Source organism: Lagenorhynchus albirostris, chromosome 15, assembly GCF_949774975.1.
Source record: "Lagenorhynchus albirostris chromosome 15, mLagAlb1.1, whole genome shotgun sequence".
In the NCBI taxonomy this organism is placed as follows: domain Eukaryota; kingdom Metazoa; phylum Chordata; class Mammalia; order Artiodactyla; family Delphinidae; genus Lagenorhynchus; species Lagenorhynchus albirostris.
This window is the reverse complement of record NC_083109.1, coordinates 22,593,313-22,615,801: the sequence shown is the minus strand read 5'-3', so window position 1 is coordinate 22,615,801 and position 22,489 is coordinate 22,593,313. Positions and strand designations below refer to the sequence as shown.

At 53.2% G+C, this 22,489-nt stretch overlaps 1 protein-coding gene across 5 annotated transcripts in view; it reads right to left on the bottom strand.

Moving 5' to 3' along the window:
• Window positions 1–22,489, bottom strand: part of MTCL2 (microtubule crosslinking factor 2) — a 70,224-nt gene that overhangs the window by 36,192 nt on the left and 11,543 nt on the right. For all 5 annotated transcript variants that reach the window (XM_060124339.1, XM_060124338.1, XM_060124336.1 and 2 more), the window contains exons 2-3: window positions 12,497–12,721; window positions 5,641–5,799 (exon numbers count right to left, since the gene is read on the bottom strand). In XM_060124339.1, coding sequence (XP_059980322.1) covers window positions 5,641–5,799; window positions 12,497–12,721 — 384 coding nt within the window. The remainder of the gene's footprint in view (window positions 1–5,640; window positions 5,800–12,496; window positions 12,722–22,489) is intronic.

Here is a 22,489-nt window from a genome sequence, read left to right as displayed (position 1 = left end):
ATAGTAAAATGTTTTTAAAATGTACTTCCCCAAGAAAAGTCATGAACACCATTCCAACACATTTTCAGAGGGTGAGTTCTGAGTGCCCACCAGAAAGGGAGGGCAGTGGGCAGAGAAGAGGGGCTGAAGCAGCAAACCTTTTCAGGACCAAAGTGGTTCCAGCCCTTTCTGGATGGAACTGCCCCTGTCCCTGCCCCCCACCTCATCTAAGCCATTTGGGCTCCCACACTGCTCTGCGGCTCTGGAGGGAAAACAAGGCAGGCTCACAGAGCACAAAGACCTTCCTCCTCTCTGCAGGGCAGCAGCTGGCCAGGCGGCCTGGGGGACCGCGTTGCCCCTCCAGGGAGCCAAGGCCCGTCACAGCCCCTCTGTCAAGCCCCCAGGGGCAGATGCTCTGGCCCTGAGCCTCAGGTGGGCGGGCTGGGGCAGGGCAGGACAGCACCCGGGCACCAACAAGAATGCCAGTCACAAGTGCCGGACCCCGAGGGCACAGTCCTTGGCCTGGCACGCAGCAGGGGCTTCCCCACCCACCAGCAACTCACAAGGCCGCTTTTGAGCAGCCGGGGTGGTGCCTCTAAGCATCCTTGGTCTAACGGCTCCTAGTAGGAGCAGAAGCTCTGCCCTCCTTGCCCTCCTCCAGGAGATTAGAAGAGGGTACTTCCGCCCCTCCAGCCCACACGGACAGGCTGCCTGAGCACAGCTCTGGAGAGGCCCCCTGTCTTCTAACACCTTCCATGCTTCCATGCTGCCAGGAACAAAGACCAACCTTCAAGGAATAAAACAAGCCTTCTGCCAAAACAGTTGGGTAGATTTTCATCCAATTTAGAGGGGATGTTTGAAAGGTCTCACTGAAAACACAGACTGTGCTGTGTGTACCAACTTTACTCCAGCGGGGAGCCTGGGGTAGCGGTGCATCTCAAAGACTGAGGAATTCTTCCTCCAAAGTGCCTGAAGCAGCTAGAGAGTCGGTGTGGCTCCGGGCTGAGGGAGACCATTTGAGCGGAGGAAACAGAGTGGTTTGACACGGACCCCAAATCAAAGTACAGGGGCAGACGCTGCCAAGTGCAGGCGTTGATTTGCTGCCTAACTGCTCCTTCCACGGGCACCTGGCAGTCAGATATGGAGAGCTCCTTGCTAGAGGCAGCAGAAGGATATTTATTGAACTAAGGCCCACAGGTGATGACATTGATAACCAGTATTTACCGAGCTCTTATTCTCCACTAAGCATTTTACCTGCTTGTCTTGATTAATTCTCATAAACACCTCTGAGATGTAGGGATTCACGTTCCCTTTTTTTTTTTTTTTTTTTGCGGTACGCGGGCCTCCCACTGCTGTGGCCTCTCCCGTTGCGGAGCACAGGCTCCGGACGCACAGGCTCAGTGGCCATGGCTCACGGGCCCAGCCGCTCCGCGGCATGTGGGATCTTCCCGGACCGGGGCACGAACCCGTGTCCCCTGCATTGGCAGGCGGACTCTCAACCACTGCGCCACCAGGGAAGCCCCCCATTTTAAAAAAATTGATCATTTATTTATTTTGGCTGTGCTGGGTCTTAGTTGCGGCACGTGGGATCTCTAGTTGCAGCATGCGGACTCTGAGTTGCAGTATGCATGCGGGATCCAGTTTCCCGACCAGGGATCGAACCTGGGTCCCTTGCATTGGGAGCGTGGAGTCTTACCCACAGACCACCAGGGAAGTCCCCATATTCCCATTTTATAAAGGAACAAACTGAGCACTGGAGCGGTTACATGATTTGCCCAACACTACAGTTATTTGCAAATAAGTGGCAAAGCCAGGATTCAAACTCAGGCCCGTGTAACTCCAAGTTCGAGTTTGCCCTGCAGCACACAGGCCACGGCCAGGCTGCATCAGATGACGACGCTGGCAGAACCAAGATTTGAACCCAGATGAACTGATACTATGGTGAGTGCCCTTCCTACCCCATGAGAGTGGGAATCGGGCCAAGAAGCCTGGGCCAGAGAAGGAAGTACTCGTTGGAGTGAGTGGCCTCTTCAGAGGTTCCAAAACACAGCTGGGTTCTAGGAAGGCCCCTGGATGGGGCAAGGAGGGCACGGGCATCACCGTAAGCGTTAGTGTGGCTTTGGGAGACAGAGAGTCCTGGGTTAGGATTCCATCCTTGTCTTTCCCCTGTCCACGCTTTCACTGCTGAGGGCCTGGGTTCAATCCCTGGTCCCGCAAGCTGTGTGGCGCAGCCAAAAAAATAAATAAACAAGATAAAATAAAATGGGGACAAAATCACGATGTACCTTGGGAGGCTGCTGGCTACACAACATGAAGACACACATAAAGTGCTTAGTGTAGTGCCTGGTACAGAGCAAGCACTCAGACACAGCAGCTATGTTATAATAAATCCCATCGACACTGAGATTGGCTTTCTGCCTAAAATAGAAAGACGGGGAATGATACTGGATTGGGGGTGGCAGTGGCTCGTGTTACGATTTTTGAGCTGCAGCCCAGCTGGCAACGGTGCCACTGCAGAACACAGCTGGGGCAGGCTACCCTCCCTTCTCTCTAGCGAAGAGCCATCTCCATAGCAACCACATCAGCTCAGGCCAGGGGCTCCTGTTCCCAGCCGGGTGACAGCATCGCCACAGCAACCTGTCAGGATGGCAAAGGCAGATCTCGATGATGGGACTGGAACAGCTCTGGCAGAAGAATTGCTAAGGGACCCTCGTCTCCATAGAAACCGTATCAGGAAGGAGAAGGAGGAGAGAGGGCAATCAGCAAATAAACACAGGGCCACGCCTCCTTCCACAGATCCTAAGACACCGAGGGGCACATCAGGGAGGGCTAGGCCAGCCTCACTGATGTGGCCTTCAAGAGGAAGTGAACCAGTGTTTCCCGAGCACCAGCTGTGTGCCAGGCACCACAAAGGGCTCTTTACATGCTTGACTTTATTTAAAAGTTCACTAATAATAACCACGCCCCCCCCAAAAACCCCTAAATACAGCAATCATAGAATAAAAAGCAAAAGCCACTGCCTACCATACTCCTACCATTTCTAATGCCTCAGTTCAGTGGGTTTTCCTCCAGACTTTCCTCCAGGCTATGCATTTGCACATATAGACACATGCTTCAAAATCAGTTCGTTCTGTATGGCTTTCCAAAATAATTAGTGGGATTGCACAATACGTATGGTTCTATAGCTTTCTCTCCCCGCTTAACAATGTACCTTAGAGATCTTTCCACATCAGTGCATATGTATCTGCCTTTTTTCTTAAATCGTGGGAAAGTACACCTAATATAAAATTTACTATTTTAACCATTTTTTTCTTTTTGATGGCAGTAAAATATACATAACGTAAGATCTGCTATTTTTAGCCATTTTCAAGGGTACGATCCAGTGGCATTATCACCATTCACCTCCAGAACTTCGTCATCATCCCAAACTGAAATGCTGTCCCTATTAAACAGTATCTCCCTATACCCTCCTCCCTCCAGGTTCTGGTAACCTCTAACCTACTTTCTGTCTCTATGAATTTGACTACTCTCAGTATCTCCTCTGAGTGGAATCATATAATACTTGTCCTGTTGCGTCTGGCTTATTTTACTGAGCACAGTGTCCTCGAGGTTCACCCACGTTGTCGCCTGTTTCAGAATCACGTTCCTGCTTAAGATTATACATACATTGTAGGTATATACTACATTTCTGTTGGTTCATTGATGGACATTGGGGTTGCTTACACCTTCTGGCTACCGTGAATAATGCTGCTATGAACATGAGGGTACAAATATCTGTTCGTGTCCCTGCTTTCAATTTTGCTATATACCCAGAAGTGGAATTGGCTTATTTGGAAATTCTGTTTAACTTTCTCAGGAACTGCTATACTACCTTATTCTTTTTAACTTCTTCACAGTGTTCTATGGTTACCCAATCTTATGAATGGTCATGAACAACCTCATAAACTGGGTACTGTTATCCTGATGTCACAGATGAAGAAACTGAAACGTAGGGGAGGTGGCTTCAGGGTCTCAGCCCCATCTTGGCCAAGGAAAGGCTGGGTGAACTCAGGCAGGCTCTCCCTCTCTGGACCTCTGTTCCCTCTCCTTTACAATGGGTACAGGCTGACATCCGAGGCACCTTCTGAAACTGTCTCTCCTTTTCACTATCAAGGGTGGCAGCGATGAGATGTGTGAAGATGGTCCCCTGTCATTGGCCAGGCCATGGAGGGCAGGAGCCCTGGGCAGCCCTGAGTAGCAAACACCTCCCATCTCCACACCGAGAAGCCTTTGGCACGTCACACCAACACACCCAGTGGGGAGGGCAGCAGCAGGACTGTTATGGCCTCAGGGCTGTGGTGTCTGTCCTGGAATGCTGGCACGCCTGCCCTTGGGAAGGTGAGAACTGCGCCCCGGAACAACGTTCGATCCTAGCATGCCTCATGCGCAGCCAGACAGCTGAGGCCCAGCTGTGCCTCTGGGGGCAGAAGGCACCGGGGCCGCCTGGGACACAGACCCCTGGATTCTGGAGGATTCCAGCCCTTAGGCATCACCTGGGCTGATGGTTTCCAATCTGCACAGCCCACTGGGCCCTACGTGACCTGGAGGACATCGCTCCCTCCCTCAGGGCTGTGTTTTCATCCATAAAACTGGTACAATCACAACCTCATCAGGCCTTTCTGAAAATCATGGAAAGTGTCTAGCATGGTGTTTAACGTGCTGTACACCTAACACACAGCAGAAGGAAGAATGGGATGCCAGGTGGAAGGACTCTCATGACCAAAGACAGAGAAGCTGGTGCCTGGGGTCACACTCAAGAAGCATCTGGGGCTTCCCTGGTGGCGCAGTGGTTAAGAATCCGCCTGCCAATGCAGGGGACAAGGGTTCAAGCCCTGGTCCGGGAAGATCCCACATGCCGCGGAGCAACTAAGCCTGTGCGCCACAACTACTGAGCCTGCGCTCTAGAGCCCGCGAGCCACAACTACTGAAGCCCATGCGCTCTAGAGCCCGTGCTCTTCAACAAGAGAAGCCACCGCAATGAAAAGCCCGCGCACTGCCATGAAGAGTAGCCCTCATTCGCCGCAACTAGAGAAAGTCCGAGTGCAGCAACGAAGACCCAACATAGCCAAAATAAATTAATTAATTAAATTTAAAAAAAGAAAAGCATCTGTGTCCTGGAAATGTGTTGAGACACCAGCCAGAGGCTGCCCAGACCCGGCAGTGACTTTATACTGAGTGGCAATGCCAGGCAGTCCCTAAAGCGTGTCCACAAAACCTATACCACTTAGTCCTTCCAATGATTTGAAGTATTACTATCCCATTTTATACATGAGGAAACTGAGGCACAGAGGGCTGGGTCCCCTGCTCAGCACTGTTGCATGTTTTCTCAGGCAATCCTCTCCCAGCTGTGGTCCTCTGATGGCTGACTGTCTCCTTCGTTAGCCTGTGGGCTCCTGGAGGACAGGAACCAGGTGTCTCTCACGCACCGTGTCCTTAGTATCCAGCACACAGTGAACACAGTAGGTGCTCAGGGAGCGCGTGCTGGAGCAGTGAATGAATAGACAGCTCTGCCAGGGAGGCATAACTGTGCAGAGACAGAGGCTCAGAGACACTGGCTGGATGGGGTTGGCACATGCCTGCCCAGCCCAGGCCTGGCCCTGCCGGGGTGGACGGGGGCCTCACCTCTCTCGGCCGCTCCAGCTCTGTCTGCAGCACCTGCTTGGCCAGCTCGGTCTCAATGAGCCGCTGCCGAAGCTCCTCATTCTCCTCCTCCAGCCTCGCCCGTTTCTTCTCCACCGCCTCGAGCTCTTTATGCAGCCGCACGGAGATGTCCTTAGAGACCTGAGCAAAGGTGGGTGATGAGCAGGGCATGAGCAGGCCATCCTACCTCTACCACAGAGCAACCCCAGCGTAGGCAGGTACTCTCATCACCCCCATTTACAGAAGAGGAAACTGAGGCACAGAGAGGTCAAGTAACTCACCAAGGGTTGCACAGCCAGGAAGTGGTAGAACCAAAACCCAAACCCAGGCACCCTGTGTTTCCCATGTCCACATCATAGTTCAGCTCCCAGAAAGCTACAGAGGCAGTGCCTGTTCTTAGCAATGCCTTTACTTTTATCTGAGCCTTTTGATGCTTCCAAAAGCCTCTCCTGTCCACCCTCTTGCCCAGTTCTCACCAGAGCTTAAGACAGGGCCAGAAGATCGTTTTATTTATTTTTTTAAATTTAATTTTATTTATTTATTTTCATACAGCGGGTTCTTATTAGTTATCTACTTTATACAAATTAGTGTATATATGTCAGTCCCTATCTCCCAGTTCATCCCACCACCACTACCCTCCAAGAAGATCATTTTAAAGAGAGGGGAAACCCAGAGCAAGATGGGCATCCCCAGAGACATCTGAACCCCATCTCTGCCGGTGACCAGCATACGTTCCTGGGCAAATTATTTCGCTACTCTGGGTCTTTCCTTTAACTACAAAACGGGTGCAATAATAACAGCACCAACCTCACGGGCCGACGGGAGGACTGAATCAGCTATTGCACAAAGGCCTGGCTGAATGCCTGCACAGTGAGCGTTGGGTAAGTGGTAGCTGCTGCTGGGAGGCGCTGAGCCCAGAGCGGGCATCACTTGCTGGGGGTCACAGTGTGACACAGACCATGAGGCCTATTTCCAGTTGTCTGGGATACAGAACATGCCCCCAGTGACAAAGGCTGGGCAGATGTCCAAGTCATCCCTACAGAAGGAGCTAATGGAGCTGCAAACTCCAATCCCGGTTCCAGGACTCTGCTGCAAGAGCACCCCGTTTCCTTGAGGACCCTTCTGTCCTGTCCCCTGCTGGCTGGGGTGAAAGGTAGGAAAGGGGGTCTCTTCTCTGGGGATGAGGAAGGCCCTTCTGAGCTGGTAACTCGCAACTAGCCTCCGTCCCCAAGTGGACTAAGTACTAGCATTTGTTGAATACCTGCTATGTGCCAGGTTCATTCCTCTTCACCCCAACTCTGCCCCCATTTTACTGGCAAGGAAACTGAGGCTCAGAGGGCAAATGACTTGCTCAGAGTCAAACAGAGCTAGTGTGGGCCAAGCTGGAGGGAGCTCAGGGGCTTTGGTTGAAGGGCCAGCGTGGCCCAGGCTCCACAAGGGGTGTGAGGGCTTTGCCAGCAAGAGGTATGTGTGGGGCAGACAGCCCAGTGCCTCGTGCCTGCCAGTCTCGGAAATGGCCGTGGCACCTCCTCCCTGCCGGAAGGGAAGAGGGCCCTCCCTGGCTCTGCCTTCTGCGGGCCCAGGCCCAACTCGGCACGGACCCCTTGGCAGTGTGCAAGGCAGGCCAGGAAGAACAACGGCCAGAAAGGAAATCGAGCCCTGCCTCCCCCTCCTCCCTCTGTTGCCCACTGCCTCTCTCAGCCCCCTGAAGATCTCCTAGGACAGCTGGAAGCTGGCCCACGAGGCTCCTCCCACAGTCTCTCTAGGCCACCAAACCCTCCTCATCCACGAAGTGGGGGGAGCAATCCCTCACTAGCAGAACGAGGACTTCGCAGGTGGGAAGACTAGATTCAAGCCTGTTTCCAGCCCTCACTGGGTGTGTGACCCAGGACAGGTTATTTAACCATTTGAAGTCTCGGTTTCGTCATCAGTAAAAGGGTGTTGATATAGCCTAGTCACGAGGCCTGCTGTGAGGAATAAAAGACATAGCGCTTGGAATCCCACTACTGGGCATATACCCAGCGAAAACCATAATTCAAAAAGACACATGCACCCCAATGTTCATTGCAGCACCACTTACAATAGCCAGGTCATGGAAGCAACCTAAACGCCCATCGACAGACGAATGGATAAAGAGGATGTGGTACATATATTACAATGGAATATTACTCAGCCATAAAAAGGAATGAAATTGGGTCATTTGTAGAGATGTGGATGGATCTAGAGACTGTCATACAGAGTGAAGTAAGTCAGAAAGAGAAAAACAAATATCGTATGTTAACGCGTATATGTGGAACCTAGAAAAATGGCACAGATGAACCGGTTTGCAGGGCAGAAATAGAGACACAGATGTAGAGAACAAATGTGTGGACACCAAGTGGGGAAAGCGGCGGGGGGTGGGGTGGGGTGGTGGTGGGATGAACTGGGAGATTGGGATTGACATGTATACACTGATGTGTATAAAATAGATAACTAATAAGAACCTGCTGTAAAAAAAAATAAAATTCAGAAATTCAAAAAAGAAAGACATAGTGCTTGGGCTGGTGGCTGGAACATAGCAGGTGCTCAAAAGCATGATTTTTAATGCATTGTCAAGATTACTGCTTCACCTCTGTGCACTGCTTTCAATCCAGGTTGGCCCAACACCCACAACCTCACTCTTGAGTTTAGTGTCTGGGTGTTCAGCCCCAGGTCCCAAGTTTTAGGCTATTAGGTCACCCAGTGAGTCCCCGTCCTGACCAATACTCCATTCATTCATTCGTTTATTCATTCATTCATCTGCTTAGCCCCTGGGGGCAGGAGTGGTGGCACACAGAGGTCCAGGCCTCAGGCCATGCTGGGGCTCCTTCATGTCTCTGTGTCCCGGTAGCAGCGCAGGGTCCGGCACACACTAAGTGCCTAATAAATGCTTGTTGGATGAACAAACAAATCCAAGACCCCAGCAAGCAAAAAGGGAGGGAAATGAAGGAGTGAATGACTGAAACATGGGGAGCTGCACATGCCCTAGCTTGGCGGGGGATGCTCCCCCCAACTGCCCACACCCCCAGATGTCCAGAGAGGGCTGTGTCCCTGACTGGGATGCGGGATCAGCTGCTGGGAGGAGTGGGGGCTCCTCTCCTAACTATGTTCCCACCTGGGCCAGCTCCTCTCCACCTGGGGTTCACTCCGTCCCCACCATGGCCTTGACCTGGGCAGGTGACCCACTCCCCACCAAGAAGTCATGATCCATGTGGATTCCTGGATCCTCTTGGGTTCATGAGTGACTCTGTGGATTTCATCCCTTCCGTGAGTCCCCAGTTGCCTTCTGCCCCATCCTCCATGGAACCCCCTTCTCCAACTGCTTTCTACCCCCAGGGGTGCTCTGTTAAGAAGGCCTAGCCCCAGGCAGCTTACAGAATTCCAGTGTGGACAAAAGAGCCCTTAATCTCAGATCCCCACAGAGCCCTGTGCCCCTGATGGAGGTCCACGGAGCAAAGAGCATGCCTGCCTGGAGGGCAGGAGCCTGGTTGCCTGCGCCTCTCCCTTTCTCTCTCTGAGCCTCAGTGGTCCTGGGCCCCCTGGCTCTCCCAGGTAATCAGGCAGAATCAGCTGTGGCTCCCCGTGCACCCACCACATGCCTTTCATCCCCTGGGAACGTGCTTTGAATATCATCCCCACTCTGAGGCTCAGAAAGAAAAGGTCATTTGCCCAAGGCCGCACAGCCAGGAAGCTACAGAACCAAGATCTGCAAGCAGGTGGGTCAACGCTGGAGTCTCGCTCTCAGTCTGAGCCGCCGTTGGCCTGAAGCTTGAAGACACATTATATTAATATCAATAATAAGAGTATTAAAAATAAGTGCAACAGTGGGCCCACTGTGTCGGGGGCTCACGGGGCCCCACCTGCCTGTCGCATTTGATCCTCTCATGATCCTTCCAACTATCCCCAAGGTTGGGGGGCTGAGATACTACAGGAGGTGAAGCAGCTGCAGCTTCTGGAAACCAGGGCAAATCCCCAAAGCACAAACAAATGCTGTCAGCCATGAGGTCACTGTTACAGCGCTGGGGTCTGGCTCCTGCCAAATGCAGCCAGCAGCCTCCAGGCCACAGCCACCTCGCTCATGGGCCCCTCGGCTCCCGGGCCTAAGGCTTTAAGGGGTCTCTGTCACTCTGAACCCCCAGGGTATGGGATAGGAACCGTCACTAAGGAGCACCCCCTGTCCAGGCAGCATCTGGGTCCTGTGTGGCGAAACCCTCCCAGGAACCCCGGGAGGGTGGGAATGTCACCCGCATTGTACAGATGAGGAAACTGAGGATCAAAGAGAGAAAGTAACCTGCTCAGGTCACCCAGGGATTAAACTCAAAGCCAGAACTTTTTCTCCAGCAACATCTGTTTCTAAGAATTGTTTTACCGGTGTGTCCTCGGGCCTCCCACAAGAGTCCCTTCAGGTGGGAATTTTCATCCCTGATTCCCGGAACCTGACGCCCTCCTACAGGATCCCAAGCCCTGAGGGTGGGGCCTGGGAATCTCCATGGTAAACTAACCTCCAGGCTACACTTATCTACCCAGGGAGGTAGAGATTCTGGCCCCCTTCTCCACCATGGTCCAGCCATTTGTCCCACTAGTGCCTTGTAAGTTCTTCTCCTGCACAGTAACGCGCCAAGCAACATCTGCTCATTTGCTGAGGGAGCGTCCCGAGCCAGACTCCGTGCTCAGCACGCTCTTTACTTGAGCTATTTCATTGTAGCCTCACAAAAATCTCTACAGGTAGAGACTTGTTGCATCTCCATTTTCCCCATGGGGAAACTGAGGCTCAGGGCTGTCAAGGAGCTTTCCCAAAGCCACACAGCAAGCAAGTGGTAGAGCAGGTCTCTCCCCCTCCCCACCCCTGCCCTCCTCGTGCTGGACAATGTTCCTGCTGCGCGTCTGTGGGTCCTGCCAGCTGTGAGAACCAGCAGACAGTGAGAGAGCCTGGGGGTGGGGGTGAGGGAGAGGGAGGGCCAGGGCCTGAGGTTTCTTTCATGGCACCCTCACCTGTAATCTACCTGCTTGCTTAAACCACTGGGGCTACAAAAGCCCCGGAGATTCAGCTGCTCGAAGCCCTCCTTTTAACAGAAGGGGAAACTGAGACTCCAAGAGGCGGCCTCACGCCTGTCTACTCTTCTGGCACGGCGAGTCGGAGGGCCCCCGGGGATACCCTCCCAGGCAGCCTCCAGCTCCCTCCACACTTGGGTCTCTCAAGCCCTCCCAGGCGACGCCAGGGAAGTCAGCGTTCTGAAAGCCTCCAAAAAATGCCCCAGAACATCCCCAGCACCTGGGACACAGAGAGGCGGCCAAAGCTGTCCAGCCCAGGCCAGTGCGGATGAGCTCAGCGCTCCAGCTGCAGGCGCGGGGACAGGAGGGAGGGAAGGGGCCAAGCCAGCTGCTGATTGGCTAGTTCAAATCCCAACAGAAGGGGCCGCTCCCTTCCGCCCAGACTCCAGAGGGCCTCCCCCACTCCCCATTCTACACACACACACCAGCTGCTCTCAGCTCCTCCCACAGAGCAAGCCAGCTAGTCTGCTCCCAGCTCCAGCCTTCCTCCACCCCTTCCTCATCTAAGGCTGACTTTTCGGTGTCTTCGCCCCAAAGCCCCAAACTCAGATTCCTCTAAGCTTCCAGGGCTCTCCCTCACCCCACACCCTCTCGATCTGGTACCTGGAATTTGAATATTTGTAGAACAATTTATCTCAAGAGCTGCCTTCTTAGGTACAGGTACACTTTGGCCTTGGAGATACAACCTTTCTGAGCTGTTTCCTCACTTGTACAGCAGACCTACAATCCCAATGTGCCCACAGCGCGTGCAAGACGATGGGAGACGCAAAGGCCGGTGTGGATCTGGTGCTCACTCTTCACCTCCCCTTACAGGGGCCCTCTTCCTTCAACATTCCTTCTTCCACCTCAGGCCTCACCTGGGAGGTCACCCCTGCAGGAAGACTCCACAGTCCCCCAGGCTGTGCCAGAGGCCCCTCCCCCCAGCTCCTACATCCCTGGATAACACTGGGCTGAGTTCTGAGAGCAGGGTGCCGGGCCAGGTCCCCTGGAGTTCTCAGCCCCCAGACCAGGGCTCATACAGACAGGCAGGGCAGACTTCTCTTCTGGAAGCCCCATCTGCCGGCCTCCAGGCCGTCCCTTTCCTGCTCTCTGAGGCCAAGATCAACAAGGTCAGGCAGTAAGCATGGGAGGCTGATAAGTCTGCGTCTGCCGGCTCCATGGAGGGCCACGTGAACTTGGACAGGTACTTCCTTTCTCTGAGACTCACTTTCCTCATCCGGAAAATGAGAAGAAGAAGAAGAATTATTAGCTAACCTTTTCCAGTGCCTACAGTGACCTCTTACCTACCTGATCTCATTTGATCCTCATAGAACCCTGTGAGGCAGGGGCTGCCGTTACACGTGTTTTACAGATGAGGAAACTGAAACAGGTGACTTGCTCAAAATCATAAAATTAGGGCATATTGGAGCCAAGATTTAAACTAGCCTTATTCAACTCCAGACCTTCACTACTCTCCATCAGCACAAGAAAAAAACCTCCATGGAACTATGCACGGATAACTTGGAGCCCAGCACCAGGTGTGTGGCTCGTACTCACACAGCAGCTGCTGTTAGTAGGTATCATCTTATGATACCACTTTGGGACAACCGTGGTAGACGGCCTGTCAGTTCCTAGGGATCCCCATTTTACAGATGAGGATGCTGAGGCCCAAAGAGATGATGGAACTTGCCCAAGGACACATGAGGAGGGAGCTGACCTGGGCACGCAGGCTCATGGTCCGACCCCCCAGAAAGGGCACCTGTGAGGGTTGGGAGGGCCCTGGGCTTACCTTGACGTCCTGCTCCAGGCCACGGATGAGCTCGCCATCCACCTGGCCAGTCTGGGCAGCGCGGAGGCTGCGGCGCTCAGCCTTGCGCAGCCGGTACTGCAGGATGCGACAGGTCTTGCTGGCCTGGTCCAGCTGCTGCCGCAGCTCCTGCAGCTGGTACACATCCTCCTCCATATAGACGTCCCGCATCTCCAGCATCTCTGCCCGCAGCTCCTCAATCTCGTCCTGCAGAGGGAAGGAGAGGTCAGGTCGCTGGGCCCTATGGCAGTGGCCAGGGTACTCGAGTGCAGGGCACACTCGATGCTGTCCTAGGCACACCTCAGGGGGTCTGGGTGTGGCAGACCGCGTAATGGGCCCCCGAGATGCCCATGTTCTAATTCCCAGAACCTGTGAAGATGTTACCTTACATGGCAAAGGGATTTTGCAAATGTGATTAAGTTAAGGATCTTGAGATTGGGAAATTTTGCTGGATTATCTGGGTGGGCCCAGTGTAATTACAAGCATCCGTATAAGAGGGAGGCAAGGGGCTCAGAGTGGGAGAAGGCGATGTGGCAGAGGTTGGGGTGATGTATGTTGAAGATGGAGAAAGGGCCATGAACCGGGGAATGCAGGCAGCCTCTAGAAGCAGGAAAGAGAATGGATTCTCCCCAGAGCCTTTACAGGGATGGAGCCCTGACAACACCTTGGCTTTCAGACTTCTGACCTCCAGAATTATAAGATAATAATCTGGGATTGTTTTTGTTTTTGTTTTTTTTGCTGTACGCGGGCCTCTCACTGTTGTGGCCTCTCCCGTTGCGGAGCACAGGCTCCGGACGCGCAGGCTCAGCGGCCATGGCTCACGGGCCCAGCCGCTCTGCGGCATGTGGGATCTTCCCGGACCGGGGCACGAACCCGTGTCCCCTGCATCGGCAGGCGGACTCTCAACCACTGCGCCACCAGGGAAGCCCTGGGATTGTTTTAAGTCAAATTCGCGGTAACTTATTATAGCAGCAATAGGGAAGTAATACGCTGGGGAAGCAGAAGAGGCTCATTCAACAAGCATTTATGAACGCCAACTGTGTACCAGGCTCTGTGCAGGCACAGGGGGTGGGGAAGGAGAGTGGTGACCAAGACAAACGTGGCCCTTTCTGTACTGTCTGCATGGAGCCCCAAGTCTCATTGGCAAGACACACAGTAAACTGAAAGATAAAAAAAACCCTCAGATACTGTTAAGAGCTGGGAAGGCAAAAAACCAAAAAACCAGAACCAAAACACCTGGGTAATGTGAAAGAGTAATGGGGGAAGGTGCTATGTTAGAGGACAAGGTCGGGGAGGCCGCCTCTCAAGGGACATTTGAGCTGAGGCAAGAAGGAACAGCCATGCAGAGAGAGAGGCAGGGAGCAGTGTGTGCAAAGGCCCAGAGGCAGGAAAGAGCTCAGTGTGTCAAGATACAGCAAGGCAGCCAGGGTAGCTACAGGGGTCAGTTGAGGCTGGGGAAACTGACAGGGGTCAGCCATCCAGGGCCTTGAAGGGTTGAGTAAAGAATCTGAGTCTGGGTTTTAAGTGGAGGGGGTTGAGGGGGATGCCCTCACTTCCTCAGGGCAGCTCCTGACCACCTCTGTCATCAACTCCCAGATGTCCTTCACTTCCCCTTCGTTATCATGGGTATATCAGCAATTCTTCATTTAAGAGTTTGTCTCCCAGAGAGACCGTGAGTGCCTGGGGGGCTTCCCCACGTCTACCTCACTCCCCGCTGTATGCCCCACACCCAGCACAGGGCCCAGCATCCTGCAGGCTCCCAACAAATACTGAGTGCATGAAGGCATGTCTTGTTATGTAAACAATCACAAAAAGACATACCAACGTGGAACAATCATTAGACACAAAGTGTAGGGGGATGAGTGTGGAGACCCAGGAGAAGAAATGGATGATTACTATGTCTAACAGCAGGTATGAAAGCTGAGTCACAAATGGAAATAATAATATCTGCCCTTAGTGTGATTGAACGGATTAAATAAAATTGTACACTAAAAAGAGAAACCGATGGGCTTCCCTGGTGGCACAGTGGTTGACAGTCCGCAGGCCGATGCAGGGGACACAGGTTCGTGCCCCGGTCCAGGAAGATCCCACATGCCGCGGAGCGGCTGGGCCCGTGAGCCATGGCCGCTGAGCCTGCGCGTCCAGAGCCTCTGCTCTGCAACGGGAGAGGCCACAACAGTGAGAGGCCCACGTACCGCAAAAAAAAAAAAAAAGAGAAACCGAGTCACAGGAGATGAATGACCTGCCAAAGGCATCCCAAAGGAGTCACAGAAAGCACCTAGAAATGGTGCTGATGGGAAAGCGGGGTGGGTCCAAGAAGCAAACCGACCAACCACTGTGCAGGCTCTGGAGAGGGACCACATCTGGAGAGCTGGGTTCACCAGCCCTCTGAGCCTCCCTTTCCCCAAAGAAAATGGGTGGCTCCCTACGGAGGAATGGCCTGCGGTTCCCAGCGCCCCTGAGACTGGATGGGTTGGCTTAATTCAGGGTTAGGAAGTGGCACCTTCAGGCTGGTTTTTAGTATGAAAGTTCACGGAGGTTTTTATATCCATCTGCACCCAGTTACTCCTGGGACTATTTCTCAAATGGTTCTGAACACAGGAAAGGAAGACAGAGGGGATGACAGGGTATCTGCTTCTCTCAACCACAACAGATACTGTCCCATTCCCACCAGCAACTGAAGGGTTTGATTCCCACCTGGCACCACAGCCTCGCTCCTAGTTGGGGGGGGGTGTTCAGCAGCACCCCGCAAAGTGAATGATTCTGCCTACATCAAGCTGCAGAGGAATGGTCCCCTCATCAGGAACCCCACCTCTACCCCAATGTATACACAGACGCAGCCTCCCCCCCATGCCAAGCAGACAGAACTAAAAGTGGAGAAGGAGGAAGTGGGACAGTCAATGATCACACCAGTTAAAGGAATGAGGAAGTGAGGGGTCCACACGCATTTCAGCTGGCGAGATTAAGGGAGCATAAAGGAAACGGCACTAAGGAAGGGTGGGCCAGTTGGCTAAATCCAAGCTAAACCAGCCTCCAGATGGGCCTATGTCCAAATCCTCACCATGCTATTTACAGAACATGTTGACAGGGAGGATTTGGGGGTCGGAGTGGACCCAAAGTGCAGGGTGAGCCAAAGGGAAGTGCAGGGGATGCACAAGCTAATGATGCTGGGCTACATTAAAAGATGCATGAGGGCTTCCCTGGTGGCGCAGTGGTTGAGAGTCCGCCTGCCGATGCAGGGGACATGGGTTCATGCCCCGGTCCGGGAAGATCCCACATGCCACGTAGCGGCTGGGTCCGTGAGCCATGGCCATTGAGCCTGCGCGTCCGGAGCCTGTGCTTCGCAACAGGGGAGGCCACAACAGTGAGAGGCCCGCGTACCGCAAAAAAAAAAAAAAAAAAAAAAAAAAAAAAAGATGTATGACATTTAGATCATGGGAGGTGACAGCCCACAACACAGGACCACACCCAGGGCACTGGAGTCATTTTTGGCGACCGCTTATTTTTCTAACTTTTAAATAACTGATTTTTTCGGGACTTCCCTGGTAGTCCCGTGGTTAAGAAGCCGCCTTCCAATGCAGGGGATGCGGGTTCGATCCCTGGTTGGGGAACTAAGATTCCACATGCCGCAGGGCAATTAAGCCCATGTGCCACAATTAGAGAGTCCGCGCACCGCAACTAAGGCCGCGCACTCTAGAGCCCAAGTGCCACAACTAGAGAGAAGCCCATGTGCCGCAACGAAGAGCCCGCATGCGCAAAAAAAGAAAAGATCCTGCATGCTGCAACGAGGATCCCGCGTGCCGTAACTAAGACCCGATGCAGCCAAATAAATATTTTTTTTTAAAACTGATTTTTCTGTTTATAAAAGGAAATGACGGAACTTCCCCAGTGGCTCAGTGGTTAAGAATCCACCTGCCAATGCAGGGGGCACAGGTTAGAGCCCTGGTCCGGGAAGATCCCACATGCCGCAGAGCAACTAAGCCCGTGCGCCACAGCTACTGAGCCTGCGCTCTAGAGCCCATGCGCCACAACTACTGAGCCCACGTGCCACTACTACTGAAGCCCGCGCACCTGGAGCCCATGCTCCGCAACAAGAGAAGCCACCGCAATGTGAAGCCCGTGCACCGCAACGAAGAGTAGCCCCTGCTCACTGCAACTAGAGAAAGCCTGCATGCAGCAACGAAGACCCAACGCAGCCAAAACTAAATAAATAAATAAATTTTTAAAAATGTTAATCATAAAAAAAATTATTAAAAAAAGTAAATGACGGTCATAAAGACAGTTTTGAAAACAGAAAACATAAACCACTCATCATTCCTCCACCTGGTCTTGAATCACAGTGGTTCTCAAAGTGTGGTCCCTGGACCAGCAGCATTAGCAACACTGGTGGGGGACTTGCCAGAAATCCTCACGCCCTGACTGAGAACTCCTGAATCCGAAACCCTGGAAATGGGGGCCCCCGAGTGACTCTAATGCAGGGTGTTTCCTTCCAGTCTTTTTTTTTTTTTTTTTAATTTATTTTTTGGCTGCATTGGGTCTTCTTTGCTGCATGCAGGCTTTCTCTAGTTGCAGCGAGAAGGGGCTACTCTTCATTGCGGTGCACGGGCTTCACATTGCGGTGGCTTCTCTTGTTTCGGAGCACGGGCTCTAGGCACACAGGCTTCGGTAGTTGTGGCTCACAGGCTCTAGAGCTCAGGCTCAGTAGTTGTGGCACACGGGCTTAGTTGTTCCACGGCATGTGGGATCTTCCCGGACCAGGGCTCGAACCCGCGTCCCCTGCATTGGCAGGCAGGTTCTTAACCATTGTGCCACCAGGGAAGTCCCTTCCTTCCAGTCTCTTTCCTTAAATGGGCAAGAGTCACATGTCTCAGCACACAAGTCCTCAGCCCAGAGCCTGGCACAGAGCGGGGTCTCAATAAGCATCTATTGAAGAAGTGAATGAATGAATGACCTTTCTCACATGAGCAGCTGTCTCTCCAGGCCTGCCCTTCACCACAGTCCATTTCTGCAAATGCAGGATGTTGCATTCATGCCAGCTCCATCTCTCCGTGGAGGCCAAGGGGGGGCCCAGGCCTCTCGGGGGCTTGTCCCAGCTGCAGGCAGAATGCGGTCAGCCCCTCCTGGCACCGTCCACGTGAGAGGGTGACTCCACAAAGGCTGAATTGTGGCCCGCACGCCTGGGTCTGCTGGGATGTGTGCAGCAGAAGCTGAGCTTTTGGGGTCTGAGGTGGGGGCTGGGAAAGGGGCTGCTGGGACGTGGGGAGGGGGCTGAAGGTAGGACTCTGCTTCCCTCCAGAGGTTCTTGGACCTCACTGAGCCTCCCAGTCTCCCAGGACTTCATCCAGGGACTGTCTGATCCAACCGAGGGAGCTGGTAGGGAATCGCCAGCGGGTAGTGGGTGGGGAGCTCATGCTTCCCTTCAAAGACAGCTCAGTAGGGCTTCCCTGGTGGCGCAATGGCTAAGAGTCCGCCTGCCAATGCAGGGGACGTGGGTTTGAGCCCTGGTCCGGGAAGATCCCACGTGACACGGAGCAACTAAGCCCTCGTGCCATAACTACTGAGTCTGTGCTCTAGAGCCCTCAAGCCACAACTACTGAAGCCCGCATGCCACAACTACTGAAGCCTGTACGCCTAGAGCCCGTGCTCCGCAACAAGAGAAGCCACCACAATGAGAAGCCCGTGCACGGCAACAAAGAGTAGCCCCCGCTCGCCGCAACTAGAGAAAGACCGCGTGCCGCAACAAAGACCAAACGCAGCCAAAAATTTTTTTTAAATTAATTAATTAAAAAAAAGTTTCCTCCATTAAAAAAAAAAAAAAAAGACAGCTCAGTGTCCGCTGAGCCTCTCACCCCAGCCCCGGGGAAATGCGGAGAGAGGGGGCCAACACCACTGAACTACGCCAGCCCAGTGGCTATACAACAAGGTTGTCGGAGACCCCCCAACGTCGGTGGGGAAACCCAGACTTCATCCCCCACTGCAGACAGGAAGAGGCCACACTGCCCAGCAGCGCCCACCTCAGAGCCCAGGGGCCCCCGATTCTCAAACCGCACCCCCCCGCCACAGTCAGAAAGTCTGGACTGAAGAAGCTGAGCAAAGGTGCTCAGATCAGGTACAGCCTGCCAGGCCTCCAAACCCATCCCCTCCGGCCGCTCCTTCAAGGAAACCTCTCCTCCCCTTGAAGCTTACCCTGATTATTTAACCTGGACTGAGAACGGGGAGTGGAGTGAGGAGGACGGGGGACAGGATCGGGCACCCACGCTGCTGCCAGGGTAGTCAGCCTTTCCCTTTACAGAGAATGTTTATTTTGCTCTGATTATAGAGGTAATACCTGTTTATTGGGGGAAAAAAAAAAGCGGATAGCTTTCTATCTCCTCCACTTTCCCACTGGTCTCTGCGTTAGGTACAAGCTTCTTACCCTGGAATCTGAGCACACCCCTCTTCCACCGCCCCCCCCCCACCCACCCCGGGTCTCCTCCCCACTTCTGTCTTGCCTCTGCCCTCCATGTCCAGGTACACCACGACGAAGAAATAGCCACCACCTATCGGGAAGCTCACTACCAGGCCCAGTCCAAGCACAGTACGTGCACAATAGTTTGACCCCTTACCAGCTCTGTGAGGTAGGTAGGGAAAATGTTCCCACTTTGCAGATGAGGAAACTGAGGCTCAGAAGTTTTCCAGAGCTGCTCAAGCAAAGGAGCGGTGGAGTTGGAATCCAAACAAGCCCTGTAACCCTGGGCCAGTTCATCTTAACTGTGTGTTCTACTCCCAGGGTTGCTTGAGCTATTCCCTCTGCTAGAGAGCCTTTGCCAGGCTAACTGCTAACTTTCTCATCCTTCCAGAGTATTCCCTCCTCCCCCAATCTGATTCAAACCCCACGCTCTGAACTCCATTCTTCTTGTGCTAACAACTTTAGGTCGCATTTGCTTGTCTTCAAGTCTATCTTCCCCAGGAGCTGGCGGGGAGGGCAGGTGCTGGGTCTGACTCGTGTCTGGTCCCCAGCACAGCCCTGGACAGGACATGGGACGGAGCAGGCACCGTCCTGGGTGGGTAGATGAATGAATGAAAGGAGTATGGCTTCTGCGCTGCCCAGCCTCTCTCACAGCCCAGAGAGGGCAGGCCCTCCTGATCCCAGCCCCAGGTCAGCTGCAAAGAGTCAGGGAGAGCCTAGGCTGCTCCAGGGCTGGCCTCAGACCCCCATGCCACCTCAGGAGGATGGGCAGGGTCTCTCGAACCTCAGCTCACCCACCCACTCCCTGCCCACAAGTACACCTCTGTCCATCCTCCCTCACATCCTCTAATGACCCATGAGGTCAGCCTGCAGGAATCAGCCTCTCAGGGGCAGACCCGCTCCCCGAAATGGATTGGTTCCCAGGAATCCTGAGGGAATTGGCCAGGAAGAGTCTTTTGGTCCACGCTGGGCCGGAGGGCCAGACATGAGCTCACACTACCGCTAATAATAGCGTGGCATTGCATGGCAGCACGGGGCTTCACAGTTTACAAAGACATTCCATGTGAGTCATCTCACGGGTCCTCACAGAAGCCCCATGGACAGGCAGGACAGGAATCGCCATCTCTGTTCTAGAGGCAAAGAACCGCAGAGGAGCCCAGGGGAGGTGGGCTGTGTCCGGGGTCACACAGAGACACCTCCAAGCGGGACTCGGGTTGCAGACTTCACGCTCTTTCACCTGCACCAGAATGCAGGGAGTCCACGAACTTGGATGGGAAGGGAAAAAAAAAATCACGTCTTTACTTTCACTAATGCTAACTAAAAATTAACGTTTCCTTCTATTCTGGACAAGCCACGGCTGTATCAGCAGTACTTATAGTTTCGGCACCAAAAGAAACCACAGATATTTTCATATCCCATAACAGCTGTTGCAGAGATGTCAAAATATTGTATACACTCATCAGTACTTTGAAATTACAGTAGTTAACAGACCTGTTTCCAGATCTTATGAGTTAATAAACACACATATTACTATATCATAATTTAAAAATATACTTTGATAACTATATTTCAATATGCTTGCTTTCCTTTATATTTTGTTTTAAACATTTAAAAACATTATTCTGAGAATTACTCTCAGCACATGGCGCGAAATAAGATGGAGTCTGTGTTCCCTCTGGAGCCGCCTCATCTGTGGGGTCTGGGTCGCCACCCCAGACCCTCGCTCTCCACCATCAGGGCATAAAGCTGGCGAAGCAGAGCTCCGCTTTCGCGCCACATTTAAAATGTTCCAGGAGGGACGTCCCTGGTGGCGCAGTGGTTAAGAATCCGCCTGCCAATGCAGGGGACATGGGTTCGAGCCCTGGTCCGGGAAGATCCCACATGCCGCGGAGCAACTAAGCCCGTGCGCCACAACCACTTAGCCTGCGCTCTAGAGCCCGCGAGCCACAACTACTGAGCCCCAGAGCCACAAATACTGAAGCCCGCACACCTGGAGCCCGTGCTCCGCAATAAGAGAAGCCCCCGCGATGAGAAGCCCGCGCACTGCAATGAAGAGTAGCCCCCGCTCGCCACAGCTAGAGGAAAGCCCGCGCACGGCAATAAAGACCTAACGCAGCCAAAATGAATAAATAAAAATAAAATTTAAATAAATAAATAAAATGTTCCAGGGAATTCCATGGCAGTCCAGTGGTTAGGACCCAGTGCTTCCACTGCCGTGGACCCCGGTTCGACCCCGGGTGGGGGAACTAAGCTCCTGGAGGCCTTTCGGTGCAGCCAAAACAAAATAAAATGTTCCAGGAAAGAATGCTTTCTTCAGGAAACCTACAGGAATGTAAGATGATTAATCTCCGCACAATGAGGACAGAAGGGGGCGGGGGTGAGATGTGGGGCTACTGGAACACTCGCAGTGACTCCAGATGCCTGGGTCTGATGGAACTGGTCTGGAAAAGTAGATGGTGAGGTCTCCCGACCCATGGGGCTGGAGGTGAAAGCGACCAAACACGAAGCCCCTCTGCAGAAACACAGCAAGCAGCAATGGGTGGGTGAGCGTCAGCAACAGCTCCCAGCTGGCCCACGGGGACAGGGAAGGAACCAGGGGGACAGGAGGCTCCTGGAGGCATGAGGAGGCAGCCTCTTACCAGCCACCAAGGAAGAGACTGTTCCAGCGCAGCGGTCCCCTGGCCAACTCCCTCCCAAGAGAATCAGCCCCCACAGGGCTAGGGTGGACCCTGGGAGGGGCCTGTTCACCCAGCGTCCCCAGGGAGTTCTGATCTGGGCCTGCACACCACATTCTAGAAACCCTGGGATACTAAGGCTAGGTCAGGAGCAGGGAGCCGGGGTCTCAGCCCACCCAGCTCCAACGGGGACTCTGCACTGCCTGGGCCTCCTTCCATTCTGCATCTGTCTCCCACCTCCTCACTGCTCCACCTCAAATGCCACCTCCACCAAGAAGCCTCCCTGGCTACCTCGGAGCACAGCCGTTTTGTATGAACAATTAGTGAGTATCTCTGGTGGGCCAGATTCATCACCAAATCACTGGATTTAGTCCCCATGATGATCAGTCTGCTCCCCACTAATCTGTTCTTCACTTAGTACATGGAGTGATTTTTTGTAAACTGTTACTCTCCTGTTTAAAACCCTCCAACAATCGCCAAAATCTGGAAACAACCTAAATGTTCCTCAACTGGTGAATGGCTAAATGGTGGTACATCCATATAACGGAATACAACTCGGCAAGAAAAAGGAAGGAAATGCCAATACCCACAACCACGTGGCCGGAGCCCAAACGCATTATACTAAGTGAAGGAAGTCAGACTCCGTTGGCTACGTACTGTATTAAGCCATTTCCATGACACTCTGGAACAGGCAAGACTATAGGGACAGACAACAGATCAGTGGTTGCCAGGGGCTGGGGGAGGAGGGAGGAACTGACTACAAAGGGGCACGGGGGAATTTGGGAGGTCGATGGTTCTCTGTCTTGATTGTGGTGGTGGTTAACAGAGCTGTGTGCATTTGTCAAAACTCAC